This window comes from Thunnus albacares, chromosome 14 (genome assembly GCF_914725855.1).
Source record: "Thunnus albacares chromosome 14, fThuAlb1.1, whole genome shotgun sequence".
NCBI classification, from domain to species: domain Eukaryota; kingdom Metazoa; phylum Chordata; class Actinopteri; order Scombriformes; family Scombridae; genus Thunnus; species Thunnus albacares.
This window is the reverse complement of record NC_058119.1, coordinates 18,487,721-18,503,107: the sequence shown is the minus strand read 5'-3', so window position 1 is coordinate 18,503,107 and position 15,387 is coordinate 18,487,721. Positions and strand designations below refer to the sequence as shown.

General features: G+C 39.9%; 2 protein-coding genes across 4 annotated transcripts in view; both read right to left on the bottom strand.

Annotated features, from left to right (window-relative positions):
* Positions 1-1,194: 1,194 nt before the first annotated feature.
* dhx32b (DEAH (Asp-Glu-Ala-His) box polypeptide 32b) lies at positions 1,195-10,630 on the bottom strand. The gene is made up of 11 exons (XM_044373060.1): positions 8,304-10,630; positions 7,943-8,136; positions 6,997-7,372; positions 6,675-6,911; positions 5,904-5,997; positions 5,668-5,817; positions 4,605-4,796; positions 4,176-4,316; positions 3,304-3,494; positions 2,121-2,311; positions 1,195-1,582 (listed from the first exon to the last, which is right to left on the bottom strand). Exons 1-11 carry the CDS (start codon positions 8,583-8,585, stop codon positions 1,408-1,410), a joined length of 2,223 nt encoding a protein of 740 aa, XP_044228995.1. The 5' UTR covers positions 8,586-10,630; the 3' UTR covers positions 1,195-1,407.
* A 4,258-nt stretch (positions 10,631-14,888) lies between these two features.
* adam12b (ADAM metallopeptidase domain 12b) overlaps positions 14,889-15,387 on the bottom strand; it is a 93,008-nt gene continuing 92,509 nt past the window's right edge. For all 3 annotated transcript variants that reach the window (XM_044373057.1, XM_044373058.1, XM_044373059.1), the window contains one exon: positions 14,889-15,298. In XM_044373057.1, coding sequence (XP_044228992.1) covers positions 15,247-15,298 — 52 coding nt within the window. In that variant the 3' untranslated portion in view covers positions 14,889-15,246. The remainder of the gene's footprint in view (positions 15,299-15,387) is intronic.

Here is a 15,387-nt window from a genome sequence, read left to right as displayed (position 1 = left end):
AAAAAAGCAAAGACTAGTAAAAAAAAAAATCCCCAAAATTAATACAAATTTCTGTAGTAGAAATTGTTTTTTTTCTTAACTCTCCCATTAATCATCTCCCAACCCCTTCAGATTTATCTTGTGATCCACTGGAGGGGGCCCAAACCCTAGGTTGGGAACCACTGGACTACACTGTGTATAAAGCAGTTAAAACTAGCTGCATCTCAACCAGCTACAGTAGTAAAATGCTACTCATGGATTGGTACTTTTACAGTATTAACAACCTAATAATGTAACACATAGTAATATATCAGTCACAGGGACCAAGTACTGACACTTAAAGTGCATTTTGCTTAAAATACTCCTGTACTTTTACTTAAGGAAACTTTTGAATACACAGCTGTTTACTTGTGATTGGGTACTTTTACATTGTGTTGGTACCTATGTAAAGGATCTGAGTACTTCCACCACAGGTTTCTCTTTAAGCATCACAAAAGGAGGTAAAAAGACAGATCTAATTACCAATACTGTTACTGTTCCACTCAATAAGAACGAAACATGATCACTGTGATGTTTTGCTAACTGATCCCTTTTTAGTTTGAGAGGAGATATTTTAATCAGAGCTTGCACCAGCACCCTGCATGGTAGCTTGTCATCACCGTTGGTGTGTGAGTGTGTATAAATGGGTGAGTGAGCAGCAGAAACATTATAAAGTGCTTTGGATAAAAGCGCTATTTAAGCAGCCATTTACCATTTAAAAGACAGTTCAGGGGGAAGAAAAATATTTTAAGTGGGTTTTGCAACACTCTACCCTGTGGGTTCTGGCAGTGGTGCTCCATTCAGTCTGGGTCGCTGAAAAGGGGACACAGTGTTTGGTAATGCAGCATCAGTGAACTGGGTCACCCCACTGTTCCTGAACTGTACACACACACCAGATGGAGCTGCAGGCGGGCCCAAACCGTCTCTGTACCTCATTAATCAGGCTGGACCCTCGGTGCTGCGGGTGACTGACTGCTGGACAGTGACTGAGGGTAAGACGTGAAAAGGAGGAGCCACAGAGTTATTAAAAACTTAAGCAGAGGATATATATCTGATTGCAAACCTCACAGGGGTGGGAAACTAAATGAATCTTGGCTATTTCAGATTTGTTGAAAAGGATGATTGGGTACAAATATAACAATGAGACACAGACACAGCAACTGTAGTTTTTCATTCATATATTAGTTTACTTTGTATAACTATTCAAAGACATACAAAACACGATATAGTGACAAAAACAAGATGAAGGGCACAGATGAAAGGAAATAACTACTGAAAAAACACTTTCAGTTAAGTGATAAATTATACAACTATCCAGACAATGTGTTTCTGTACAATGTAGTGCAATAACTCCTAATTTCATCACCACCACTGGGAACTGTGGAACAGTCACTGTATGACGCAGCGGTCATAAGTCTGATCTTCTTGGGGTTCCTCTTTGGAGGTCGGAGGTTTCTTCTCTTGGCAGTGAGGCGCTGAGCTGTTCAATATGTTCTGGAGGATGTCTTTGCTCTCACTAGGCGGTAGATTGTAGAAGAAATACTGTGGTGCCATCTGAATGAACCTAACAGAAGAAGGGAACAATGTTGTTGGTAAAATAATGTGTTACACAGGCTCAACTTGTTCCAAATTTAGGCACTTTTGTTGGAGACAAGACTGACAGTACATCTGCTCCTCACATTATTTGAAGTGCAATCACTCAGATTCATATATTTCAGGATGTGAAACCTAAGAGAGCATGACAAAGGCTGCAGAGCTTTCTTTTCCTCCTTTTTAAGCTGCAGCTCCACATTCCCAGGCATCTGTGCAATCCATAATCCCCTCTCTAACCAGCTGATACTAGAGAAAAGGATTATGATAGCACCCTCCACAACCAACATGACTAGTCTCTGCTGAACTGGGGCTTTACATCTGGTCCACACGGGAAAGGGAATGTGTCTGTCTGATTACTTTTAAGCCTCTTCAAATGTAAAGATACAAGGGTGGTGCTATAAAAGTCACAAGAGACTGCAGTCTGGTTAACAAAGACTGTATATGGTCAGTTATGTGAATCGTACAACTGTAAGATATACAAAGAACGAAATGTTAAGACTGAGACTCACTCCTCTGGCGTTATGTGGGTGATGGTGCGGAGGCAGTTGTCCTCAGAGAAGGAGTGCTCATGGAACAGCACCCACTCTGGCAGGCGCAGTTTGGGGCTCTTGGCACCGTAACCAGACAGAGGATGGATCTGTGCCACATGCTTGTGGGTCAAAATGAAGTAGTTCCCTGATCCGTCCACATCCCGCGCCACCTGAGGGAAACCATAGCCAGACACAGTCAGACAGATTTTCTCAAAGGAATTTGAGTCACTGCCTAAGAATACTTTTTAAACAGGACTTCCAAATGCGAAACGCATCTGTATAATTATACTTTTTATTTTGGCTTGAATGTGTACAATTTTAAAAAAGCCAAAACATAAGAAGTTGTACTTAAAGTGGCAAAAAATATAAATACTGAAAGGAGTTGAAGCAGTTGAAATGAAAGATGAAATGCTACTAGAAGTGTAAGTGATGAATTGACCTAGAGGTCCTTATAGCACTGAAGGGTCGGAGTAAATTGTGTATGAACAGTGTTCATATATTACACCCTTATATATGCACGATATATATGTACATATATTGTTTTTCTGTATGGGAAAAATAAAAGATAAAAGCAGTTGAACTGTCAAGTTTGAGATAAAAGTCATTGAAATTTGAAAGTGGAGAGCGGAAAACAGTTCAAGTGTGAGTACTGTAAACAGTTTAAATGTGGAAGCACTGATAGTTAAAAGGTGGACGAAAATGAAGTGTAAGATCTGAACATAGTCGAACTGTCGGTTGATGTATAAAAATCAGTTAATTTCAGTGTTTTGCATCGTCGGTGGTACGGCACAGCTACACAATTATGGCAAAATAATAATTCTGGTTATTTTGCTGAGTGTGGCTGTGCTGGATTATTAGTCATGAAAAAGCAAAATGATTGTTTCTGCATACATCTAATCACCTACATGAATGAACAGAATTACATTAATATTTCATTAAGCCCATATTCTATGATCATTAATTGTGGAAACTAAAATCACAGTATAATTACAAAAGATTAGAGCGCACTCAACCTTGCTGCATTAGTTCCAGTCGGTGTTTTAATGGCCTTTAGGAGTCTTTTGGAGGAGTGTTGGAGTTTCAAGCTTACTTCTTGTTCGTTGTTGATGTTGTGAATTATATTGTTTTTGATGAGTGGTATAATAAAGTTTTGTTTTCTGACCTGCATGAAGAAACCTGCCAGCAGGGCTCTCTTAATGTTGATGGTGTTGGTTCGGGAACCGAAGGCGGGCACCGACACGGGCAGCTCGATCCTCTTCAGAGTGTCACTCAACTCAGTACGAAGAGCGTCAGCCATCAGCAGAGCAGTGTGGTTTAGGTAGAAATCCTGACACCACTTCTCCACATTACAGTCTAAAGAGGGAGGAAGAGCGAGTCAAAGAGAGGATTACAGAAAGGTAGAATCACTGATGAAGACACAGAGCTGTATGTGCCAAAATACAAATGCTATAATATTGCTTTAGTTTTTTTTTTTACTGTCCTTATTCAGTGTTCAACACAGGCACATCATTGTTGTCCAGGTGCTAAACTAAACTCAAAAAACCTCTAACTGTTAATTAGATTGAGGAATCGATTTCTCCCTTTGATTGCTCTGTACCTGACGAAGGGCGGCTCAAAACATTGCACTTTTCTACTGTGATTAATCACAAAATTTCAAGGGAGAAGTTAATAGTCAGTCAGTCCTTGAGAGGCAGTAATCATGATTACTATCGTTATTGAAATAACTAATAAGATCCTCACATCATCATGTCATCCTGTCACTCTATTGTCTGCTATATTATAAAGACAAACAATCACTACAAACAATTAAAAACATTGTTGAGTTTTTTAGTCATTAAATTATATTTTTTCTTTTTTTTTAGATTGTATTATTATTATTATAAATATTATAATTACTATTCTCATTATGATTTGTTGTGGCGTTGTTTAAGGCTAGTTCATTTTGCCAACAGTTTGGATGATATTTCTCCATTCACTGATCTCCATAGTATCTGTGTGTGTGTATGGATGTGTGTGTGTGCTCTCTAAACTCACATGGGTCCTGCTGGCACTGTTTAAACGCCTTGTAAATATTGATAAGGGTGAAGTGGTCTCCCTCTGGGTGCTGGAACTTCATGTGGCACTGAGCCGCCTCTGGCTTCAAGTCCACTGAGGGAATCATGAGGCAAGTTGGAGCTGTGAGAAAAAAAATCCACAAAAAGAATGTGGATGTTGAGAACTTTGTTTGTATCTTAAATTGTATATTACATTTTCAGTGATCTTCTAGCTTCACAAAGGCAGACCTTAATAGTTCATTATATAGTACTATGTAACAGTCATTACAGTAAAAGAGGCCGATGTTAATCTGCATTAAGAGACCAGGTCTCTGCTGTCGCTACAATTAGATGTGCAACATTATGTTTTAGTAACAGTGTGGGTGAATTATTAGATAAATAACTATAGACATTAATCTACCTACTGTACCTGTTAGCATGGCAGCAATGATGACCACCTCGCTGACACAGTCGAACTCACAGGACGCTAGCAATGTTTTGGCCATTTGGGGCTCCAAGGGGAACTCAGACATGATGATGCCCATCTCAGACAGGTTGCCATCATTATCCAGAGCCGCCAGGTAGTCCAGTTCCTCTAGAGCCTGCATCAGGCCTTCAGGATCTGGATTGGAAAGGTTTTTAGGTTATATACTTTGTTTTTTTCTAAAATTAAACCTTGGTGAAAAAACTGTGAAAACTGGAAACCAAATCAACAGTGAAACGTATTTCTAGTGGCTGCTTTTTGACTGTCTAGTGCTTAAACTGTCAATGTACATGATTCATTACATATAAATACACTTTGACTTAAACTGTTAGGGATTACTTTTCTGTTTTGTATGCTGTCTAAACTCTAATCCGAAATGCTGACCCACTGAGACAATCCCCTACAATATACTGGCACCCTGCTGGGCACGCTCCGAGTAAAAAGGCAGCAGCAGATTAGGATTTTATAATCCTCACCAACATCTGCCATGCATCACTATGCAAAATGAAAAGTCTTTCATGGTACAAATGAGATTTTCTATTCTGTCTCTGTCACAAACATGTTTTCGATGAACATCACAGTGAGACAAAGAGATGCGGACACAAAATCCACCTTAGAGGCTCTCTATTATCATCCACACTCCCACACACCAACACCAGTATTCTCTAATCAACTAATGGGAGACTCAGTGTGTGTGTGTGCGTGTGTGTGTGTGTTTGTGTTAGTGGGGGTGAATAAATCCGGGGGGAACAAAAGCACACGGAAGCAGGTCAGCTCTAAAAAGGATGCTCGCAGAACAGGAGCTGTCAGTTCAGCTGAGGCACGGCTCGCTGCCCTCCAATAAAACAAGTTCCTGTCTGTTGGAACAAAACAAGAGCGGACTGACTGAACCCAAAATTCATGCCATTATCACCACGGACATGTGAATTTTAGAGAGCAGCGGGGGCTCAGCCAACACACACCATGCCATGAAAATGTTCTCTTTTTTGTCACTTTATGTAAATCTCACCTGGCCTGTCGATGAAGTCACAGTGACCCAGTCCTGCAATCTCCATCCTCTTCAAAAAGAGCACGGTGGAAGTGGTGTCAGACTCTGCAATGTGCGGGCGTATCTCGACAGGAAGCTGTCTGTCCTCAGGATACAGACAGAAACACTTGCCTACAGGAAAGAAAGGTAATTTTAGACAGGACAGCAGCGAGGAATAGTCAAAAGTTGTTTTTTTTGTCAGTTGTTTAACTTCTCACCTGTTGGACCTGCCAGCTGTTTGCGACTCTTGGCTTGGCCTGCACTGATTGGCTGAATGATGACTGAATTTGTCCTGATCCTGGGGTTGTAAACCTGCAACATCACAGTGCGTTGATCTGGATTATGTATAATGACATTTAATAAAATATTCACTCAGATCTAAAATAGTGGTGTCCAGATTCAAGATTCATTTTCAAAACCACTAAAATTTTAATTTTTAATTACACTGTAACATTAAATTTTATAAAAGTATTATATACGAGACTGCACAATTAAACACACTGCAGTTTTCTGTCTTCTTCTGTGCAAAAATGTGTTTAAAAGTTTATTTGAAGCTAATATGAAGCTTCAGACAAATCAAGTCAATAACTTTCAAAGTTACTGTGTTTTACTGCCATATTCCCTCTTTTTGTTACGATCCTTCTGCTGCAACAGTACAGGAAAACACTCCATTGAGACACAAAGACTGTAACTGTGGAAGATATCAACTTCATTTGTCTAACTCAGACAGCTGAAACCCCATATTTTCTTCAGATAAACTTTGAAATACAGTTTTTCTCAAAACGAGGACTGTCAATTTTGTCCCCCATCACTTACATTGCAAATGCATTATGAAGGGATCTTCTAATGGTCAGTATGAACAGGAGAAATGATTATGGCAAGAAAAGCCTATTTCAATGTTTATTTGGACACCTGACTATTGTTTTAAGACTTATTATGAAACTATACTCTAAACACATTTTTATTGCAAATATGAAAGATGAACTTACATATCTTTTCTCCAGTCCTGCATCGATGACAAAGCTTATTGAGCTGACAGCCCAGAAGAAGTCTTCATTTGGGCTGGATGTGAGGAATACTCTCCTGGTGCGGCCCGTCTCCTCCTCCCCCATGATTGGTAGAGTCCCAGGCTGGCCGGGGTGTACAGCGACAGGCAGGAGCTCTCCCAGATCAGGGGGTAAGCTGTGGCCCTCATGACGCAGGATGTCAATGGCCAGATCTATCTCCTGGTAGAGGTAAACAGAGAGTCAGAGGAAGACATATTCTCAGACTGCTGAATCCATCCTGTTCTGCTTTTCTTTTTTTTTTTACCTGTGTCGTCACCAGAAACACCACCACGTCCCCTCCCTCTTCAGAGCGGTGGATCTCCAGCACCAGACGGAGCGCGGCACAGAAATAGCTGTCACCTGTGCTGCTGTGCACCACCTCCCCTGCGGCCGGGCTCTCCAGGTGTATGAGAGGCACCGTGGACCCGGTAAAGTGGACCAGCTGCTTGGGGCCGGGATCAACTGCGGTGAGGAGGACCACACGGAGCTCCGGCCTCTGTAGGGCAATGTCCTTCAGCAGACCTTGGAGTACATCAGTAGCCACGGTCCTCTGGTGGGCCTGGTCCACCACCACCACACCGTAGCGCTCCAGCAAAGGGTCTGACATCATCTCCCTCAAGAGCATGTCATCCGTACAGTACCTGTCGTGGGTGATAAAATGCCATTAACAGAGAGCAAATACATGCACAGGGGCACTTGAAACACACTGTATCTTACCAAACTCATAATAAGCTGACATAAATCCTCAGGTTTCATTGATTGTAAGCCTCTAGGCTCAAAGACTGGAACAGGAAATCCATTCAGCATACTTCAGAATGGCATTTTAATGAAAGGCACTTTGTCTACGCTTCTGTTTTGCCCCTATTAGTGTAATTTACTCTGATAATTAGTCTGGGGAGTAGATCCTTTCGTACTCGCCGGCTGCCTGTTTATCTTATCTCCCTCTCCTCAATGTGCTGAGTTCCTTTGTTGCCGAGCTGACTTATGAGGGACTCACATGAGGGAGTGTGACATATGGGCAGACGGGGAGCCGGGCAGCTGTGGCGGTGAAAAGAGGCCCCTCAAGCCTTTTGTTCACCTCTCTCTTCAGTATAACAGAAGGCGGGGTGATTTAGCTGTGTGAGTGTTCTGACCATGTTTTATTGTTTCTCGGATACACTTGAGATAGACTCGATATGTTTTTGTTGGTATAAAATGCAGTTTTTCCAGACCTGAGAACTGTGTCATGAGCGCAGCATGTTTCCAGAGGGATGCTGTATCCGACTTCGTGGCCAATGTTGACATCCATCTCATCAGCCACTCTCAAGGCGAGATCTACAGCCTGCTGCGCATGAATCTGGGTACAAACCACCGTACCATGCTGGAACCGGACTGACAGGCAGAATTCGGCACACCACTCGGGAATCTGTTTCAAAAAGAAGTGTGAGAGAAGTTGTTTACATCACACATGCTTCCCCAGTATTGTTAATTTTAAGATGGTTTGATTATGTCCCTGTAACAAAGCTGAATCTGCTGTTGCAATATTTTCCATGGCAATGCAATCACAAGTGTCAAATACCCGCCAGTACTCACTTGAGAGCTCCTTCCAGTTTTGGCAGAGCCACTGACAATAACAAACTGTCCTTTGGCCAAAGTGTCCATGAATTCAGACTTTGCTTTCCACACTGGCAGATCTTTCCTTTCTTTCAACAGTTTGTAAAATCTGGAGGAATAAGGCAGCCCGTCAAACTGATTAAGCTCCAAAATGTCATCGTATTCTTTGTCTCCTTGACTCAACGCGTCTGTGTCTGAACAACAGGGTGATTTCCCATCAAAGAAGTCCTCTCCAGATAAACTGGTAATGTCCTGCGCCATCACAAGCGAGCTCCCAGTCTGTCCGGCATAAACTTCATTTACAGATCCACAGGAATGAAGTTTGGAAATCTCCAGCTCCCAGTAAACTGTTGGACAGCACACAGACCGCCTCTGCAAGTGAAGCCAAATGAAAGGCTCACCAGGCGGTCAGCCCAGTGTTGTCATGTGGCCACTAATCCCATAGAAGTGCAGTCATCAACAGATGACACGCACACACACACACACACGCGCGCACACACACACTGGTGTGAGAACAGAGATAGATGGGCAGAGACACAGAGGGGTCTGGTGTTTATGATGAGAACTGGCTCGCATGCAAAGGCCACAAGCTGTACACAGTGTAAAATGCATTTATTTATCAACTTTTGTTTAATCTTGTGATTTAGAAACTAATTATCTCAGTGGTTGACAAACTGAGATAATTTATTTCTACATCTAAGAACCAACAGTTGTTCCAGAAAATAGACCTGCTGTTCTCACACTGCAGCCTCACAGTGTTACTCTAGGTACAACAACCTACAGTTTCCAGTTGTACAATCATATCTAACAAAACAAAACAAAGGAAAAACATTTCCGTTTGTAACAATACTTAAAAACAGGGCCCTGTGAATAAAGGAACATGCAACTTTTACTTTTAATCTTCTTCTTCCACTTGCATACCTGAAAACCTGTTTACTAATAAACTGGGACCTTTGTGTTTCATATAAAAAAACAGTAAATATAAAATGAGAAGAGGAACCTAAAAGCACTTAACATTTGTAACTTGCTCATTTGGGCCCTCTGTTGACAGTGGGCCCCTCAGCAGTTGATTAGTTCACCTCCATGCCACTGACTGATCTGTTGACATGCTAAGGTAGACTAATGCTAACTTTATTGTGTCTTGTGATTGCTTGCAATTGATTCTTTTAATCCCATATCACTTCACTACCAGTGGCTCATAACTTTTACAAATTTTACAGTTTCTGTTTTATTCACTTTTACATGAAGTACATTTATTCACTAAGTACAGCAATTGTTAATAGGACGGCACAATTAACTGCTTCACCTCCCATTCTCAACTTTGTATAAAAGAAATCACTCACTTCAGTTTTATTTATGTTGCCTTTAAACCACCTACAGCACCTACAACTACCTGCATCACTACAGTATTGAGCTTGCTTGGGGAGATGAAAGCATGGAAGTCCAATTAGAGCAGGCTGGAGGTCATTCACAGCAAACTAGCAGTTTTTAGATTATTATACACATTGATATGGATTGTATTATTTTCTTTTAGTTCGTGCTCTTGACTTCACTCTTTTTTGCTTTGTTTCCCATCAGTGGTGTAAGGAAAGGAGATTGATCACTGATCAGGACTCAAGGGCAACTTCACCCTGATGTCTGAAGGAGCACATTAAGGCAAGATAAAGATAAAACTGGAGAGTGGGTAGCACTTCAGTGTTTGTAATAACCAGTGTTGTCCAACAGGTGGCAGTGCTGAACAACTGTGATAAACTGAGCAGCTGAGCACACATGTCCCAGTAAGAATGAGATATTATGATTGGTGTGGCAACGTCATACTTGAAAAAATGAAACATATTTCTGCTGAGCTGCTTGTTTGACTTATTGCAGTATGAGTCTAGAGCAATTAAAATGGTTAACACATCTGGAGCTGTCATTTTCACACTGAATCAGCGTTCACTAGGTGTCACTTGAAATAAACAACAAAGATTGTGCAACTAATTTGCCCTCATGAGTGTTGCACATTGTGAACATTTGATATTAACATGTACCAACCAGAGTTGACATAATTCCCGTAGAGACTAATTTGATAGTTGTTCATCGGATTATCATTCAGGTTTGCAGTTTTAAATAAGAATATTTCCAATTCCTTGTCCTTGTTTGTCATAGTGACTTTTTGGTTGCACTGTTATGGAGTGGGGTGTGTTTACCAGGCTGAGGATGGAAGCTTTCATCCTTACTAACCAAATTTTTGGTGGAGTTTGACTTTAACATTTACTTGTGGTTTTCAAAAGTGGTTTTAAAATATGTTTTTAATTAATTCAAAGTGTGAATGAAATCAAAACCACTTGTTGTAAACAGTCGTAAAGGAACTTTTATTTGGCTTTGCGATTATATCAATAAAATCTCTTAACCTCAAACATTTGTCTCTGGCCTACAAGTTATAGGTTGAAATTTCAAAATGATTTTGTAATCCCCCGATGTAAATGGGGCCTCAAAGCAGTTCTTATATCACTGTGCTCGTAAAAAAAGAACAAAAAGAGAAGCGATATGATAACTGACATACAATATTTACACTTTACAATGGCTTTTGAACATGTTACAGTTATGCAAATAAACACAGTACATTTAGGATTTACAAATGGCATAAACATTTAACGACTAATCGACACAGCACTAACAAATATTTTCCAGCGGAGAGCAGTTACTCTGACTGTCGAACACATCTGAACACTTCCAAATCAAGAAAAAGTGTGACTTTCACACTTATGTACACATATGCGACACAGAAATGCCTGGCATTACTGATTTCAATCATTCTGCAGATGTGAGAAAACATGCGCTGTGTTTGGATATACTGCAAAAACAAAATGCATCATCCAAAGCTTGATTGTGAACACTGACACAGTCAACGACAGGAAAAAAACAAACAAACAAACAAACAAAAAAAACGGCGCTGTAAAATTTGAACAGTTGAATCCCTCCTTGTATAACAAGTCAACAACAAATAACATCAAGGAAAGTGCCTAACTCAAAGTGCAACGCCAAGCTCCGAATCTCATGAATGATGCAATGAATGCATGAATAATCTCAGAGTTCAAGAATAACAGCCATACAAAATCCAAAAGGAATGTTATGAAGGCAAAAAAAAAAAAAAAAGGACGGTACAGATCCGGTAAAACATCTTGTTGGACACGGTTGAGGAGGAGCTTGGAAAGCTCACGACGCTGAAGTCATCCTGCTTGGCTCACAAACTCGAGGACCAAGCGAGCGTTAATGTAAAACATACAAACATCAGAGTTAATGTTGAATTATTTGGTGTTGGTGTAATTCTCTGGAACACAATCAGTCTGTCAAATCTGTTCAGTTTCTGCAGCGTCTGCCAGAATCAAGAGAAACATGATGAGCATCCAACAAATGCCCCGAGCAGTGTTCAATGTGTGAAAAGTATTAATCGTGTTTGCTCTGTACTGCGAAGGTGAACTTATAAGGGAATGAAGGAGCGTGACTGTAAGACTGAAGAATGAGCCGATCGGATTGATCCCGCATTAAAAAAATGTAGTCCGAGGCTTTAATATGAGTTCAACTATTTCAGTTTTTAAAATGATGAAACAGTTGTAGCTCCACAACGTGTTTTCTGACTTTCAGAGAAGAAAAGATTTTTATTGATTTTTACTGTATAGCACCGTGGAGGTGTGAATAGAGAAGATATATCTGGAGTTTAATACATCATAAAAATGTGGGAAATAGGGACTGAGGTGGCCTTGCAGTCAGTTTTCTGCCAGCATAGTGAAAAGGGGATGAAGGTCAGGGGTAGCGTACATGTGCCTACTGCCCCCACGGGATGTAAGGAATATTGTAATATATGTTCACTTTGGGTCATTTTGGGTGGGTGGGGGCGGGATTTGGAGGGTTATGTGTGCATGTTTTCTTACTTGTCTTTGTCTTTTGCCTTTTCTTTCCCTTTCTTTCTCTTTTACTACATGTTCATTGCACTTGGGATGATATTAAAACGATATAATGCACAGGCCTGAAAGATTATAAAAAATCTCCCTATGGCAAAGATACTGAAAGTGGTTACATGGAATATAAATGGTTCTCATAACCCGGTAAAACATAGGAGATGTCTGGCATATTTAAAAGGGAAAAATGTGGATGTAGCCTTTCTACAAGAAACCCATTTCACAGAATTAGAAACAATGTGGAAAAGAGACTGGGTAGGAAACATAGTGCATAGTTCTTATTCAAGAAAAAGAAATGGTGTGGTTATTTTATTTAAGAAGCATTTGAATATTGATCTTTTGAAACTATGCAAGGATCACCAGGGATGAGTTATTTGTGTCAAAACCATATTATACGGAGTTAGAATGAATCTTTGTAATATCTGTTCTTCTAATGTTGAGGATCCTGTTTTTGTACATAAATTAAATTTTCAAATATTCAAGCATAGAGGTTAGAAAGACCATCTTCAAATTAAATGACAGTAAATCCTCGGGGTTAGATGGTTTGCTCATAGAATATTATGAATCTTTCAATGACATACTAGCCCAAAGATTAACAGATGTGGTTATAGAAGCATTTCAAATAAAAAAGACTACATGAGTCCTTCAGGGAGGCCCTGATAACTCTTATCCCCAAAAAGGATAGAGACTTAATGGATCCTTTTAATTATCATATTATCGTATTTCATTGAGTAATGCTGATGGAAAGGTGCTATCAAAGACCCCAGCTGCCAGATTACAGAGAGTTCTTCCAAGTATTAGTCATCATGCCCAAGTGGGCTTTATGAAGAATAGGAGCTCAACCGACAGAATTTGGCTCCTTCTGTATGTTATTTGGCTTAACAGGTCAACATCCTGCCCTGTCGCTGCGCTTTCTCTGGACGCAGAGAAGGCAGCCAAGCAGGGATGTCCGATGTCATCCCTCTTATTTCTTTTAGCTTTAGAACCATTAGTTATATCTATAAAAATGCAGAGAGAGGGAGCCAGGAGCATGAGCTTTTTTTATATGCCGATGATATTTTGTTGCTGCTAAGGGACCCTATTTCCTCAATTTCTCCTCTCATGGAAAGAGTACAGAAGTTCTCTAAGATATCAAGATACAGGGTCAACTGGCATAAATCAGAAGCAATGCCTATATCTGCAAACATTCAGGTGTGCAGGACATCAGTCTTATTTTTGACCACTCCAGGAAGGTATGGCATATGACACACATAATGATGAAGGGATCTCTCTATATGTAGGGACATGTTTCTGTACGGAATAATCCTGAGAGCTGTTTGGGAAAAAAGTCTATTTATTGGGAAAAAACGGTAAAAGAGGGAGTGCGTACTTTTGGAGATCTTCACATGGATGAATAATATCTTTCATTTGATGAGATGTGTGCTCTGTATACTTTGAATTGTAAGGATGTTTGGAGATAAATGCAAATCAAAAGCTGTGTAACCAAAGTGTATACTGTTGAGATGCACAAAGGAACAATTGTGATTGAGGAGCTTTTTTCCAGCTTCAGTATTTTATAAAATGTTATGAAAAGTGAATAGTGTTATTTGTGACAGTTTGGGAATTGTATGGCAAAATGTCTCGAAATGTGAAATAGATAGGGAGACATGGTCGCATATTGTATCAAATAGTGGGGGGAATATAAAGCTAAGGGTAGAGGTAACCTATTTTAAGGTTTTGAACAGAGTTTACAACACACCCATCAAATTACACTGGATGAGGCTGAGCCAGGATAAGATGTGCTGGAGGTGTAGAGGAGGCTTGCTTCTTTACACACTGTGGGACTATCCCGTCATACAGCCAGTGAGGGGCAGGGAGATTTAAAATTGTATGCATGAGAATTGTTTCAATGCTCAGATTAGTCCTCAAATACTGGACGAGCTCTGAAAGACCTTCTTTAATAAAGAAGACAGTTTTATTAAACAACTCAAGATACAAGAATAATGAATTGATATTTGTATTTGTTCCTTTGTGCATTTTAAATTTGTGCATCCTTGTGTTATATTGGCCATTATGTATATTTCTTACAATGTACACTGTACGTATAGAGTATACAAGCATAACGTACTGTATGTATGAGTGCATGTGCCGTATGTACAGTGTGTATAAGTGTATGTATGTGTCAGTATATGGTTATGCATATGATATGTACATATACTTTCTCTTCTTTCCCCGGTGCTATTTTTCGGAAGGTAACACAAATATCGCATGTTATATCATCCAAGTGTATATTTATTTTTGTTATTGTCAAGGTTGTTAAGTATCATGTTACTTTTTCTTGTCACTTTAGCGTTGTATGAAATTATTATTTTTTTCCCCTTATGTGCGTTATTATGTTTTGTTTGTTACTGTGTATTATATTGTTGGTTGTTTAAAAATATATATATATATATATATATATATATTAAAAAAAAGTGAATAAGTGAATGTCACTGCTCTGTGGGCCACAAACTAATGCTGTCGACTTGCTGAGTTGTGCTCCGTTTCCCTTTATCGTCAAAACAAACTTTTTTGCGCGTCAATTATTCAAGCAACTTCACAGGTTATAAAAAACATCATATATTTCAGCATTTTGTTTGAGAAAAAAGTATAAAAGTCACCAAAGAAAAAATGCAAAAGAAATATCCTAAACAACACCATGTTCCTTTTAGTTTCTCCAAACTCTTCCTCAGGGAAAATCACTCTTTCTTGGAGTGCTCTGTGCACAATCCCGAAGTTAAATATCGTAGTTAAATAGATAAATAGTTTATTGGTACCTGAGCAAGGACAACAAAGCACCTTTTAGAGGCGTAGCACTGAGATGTGATGTTAGCCCCCTTTCGCTAGAAACGCTGCGACACTTCCAATTGTCCGAAAGGTCTTACAGGGTCTCAGTAATTAGTGCAAATCAAGAAAGTCTCCGCTTAGTGGTAGGAGATCTACTCGTCCATGACGTCGAGAGCTCAGCAATCCTTGTGAGTCTTTGGTGGTCTGTAGGGCAACACCGGCACAGGTCTGAAATGTAAAAAGAGGCACGAATACATGATGTCATTAAGACAGCAACGATTAAATTTTGATCTTCTACTTGTCTTAAATACAAATTC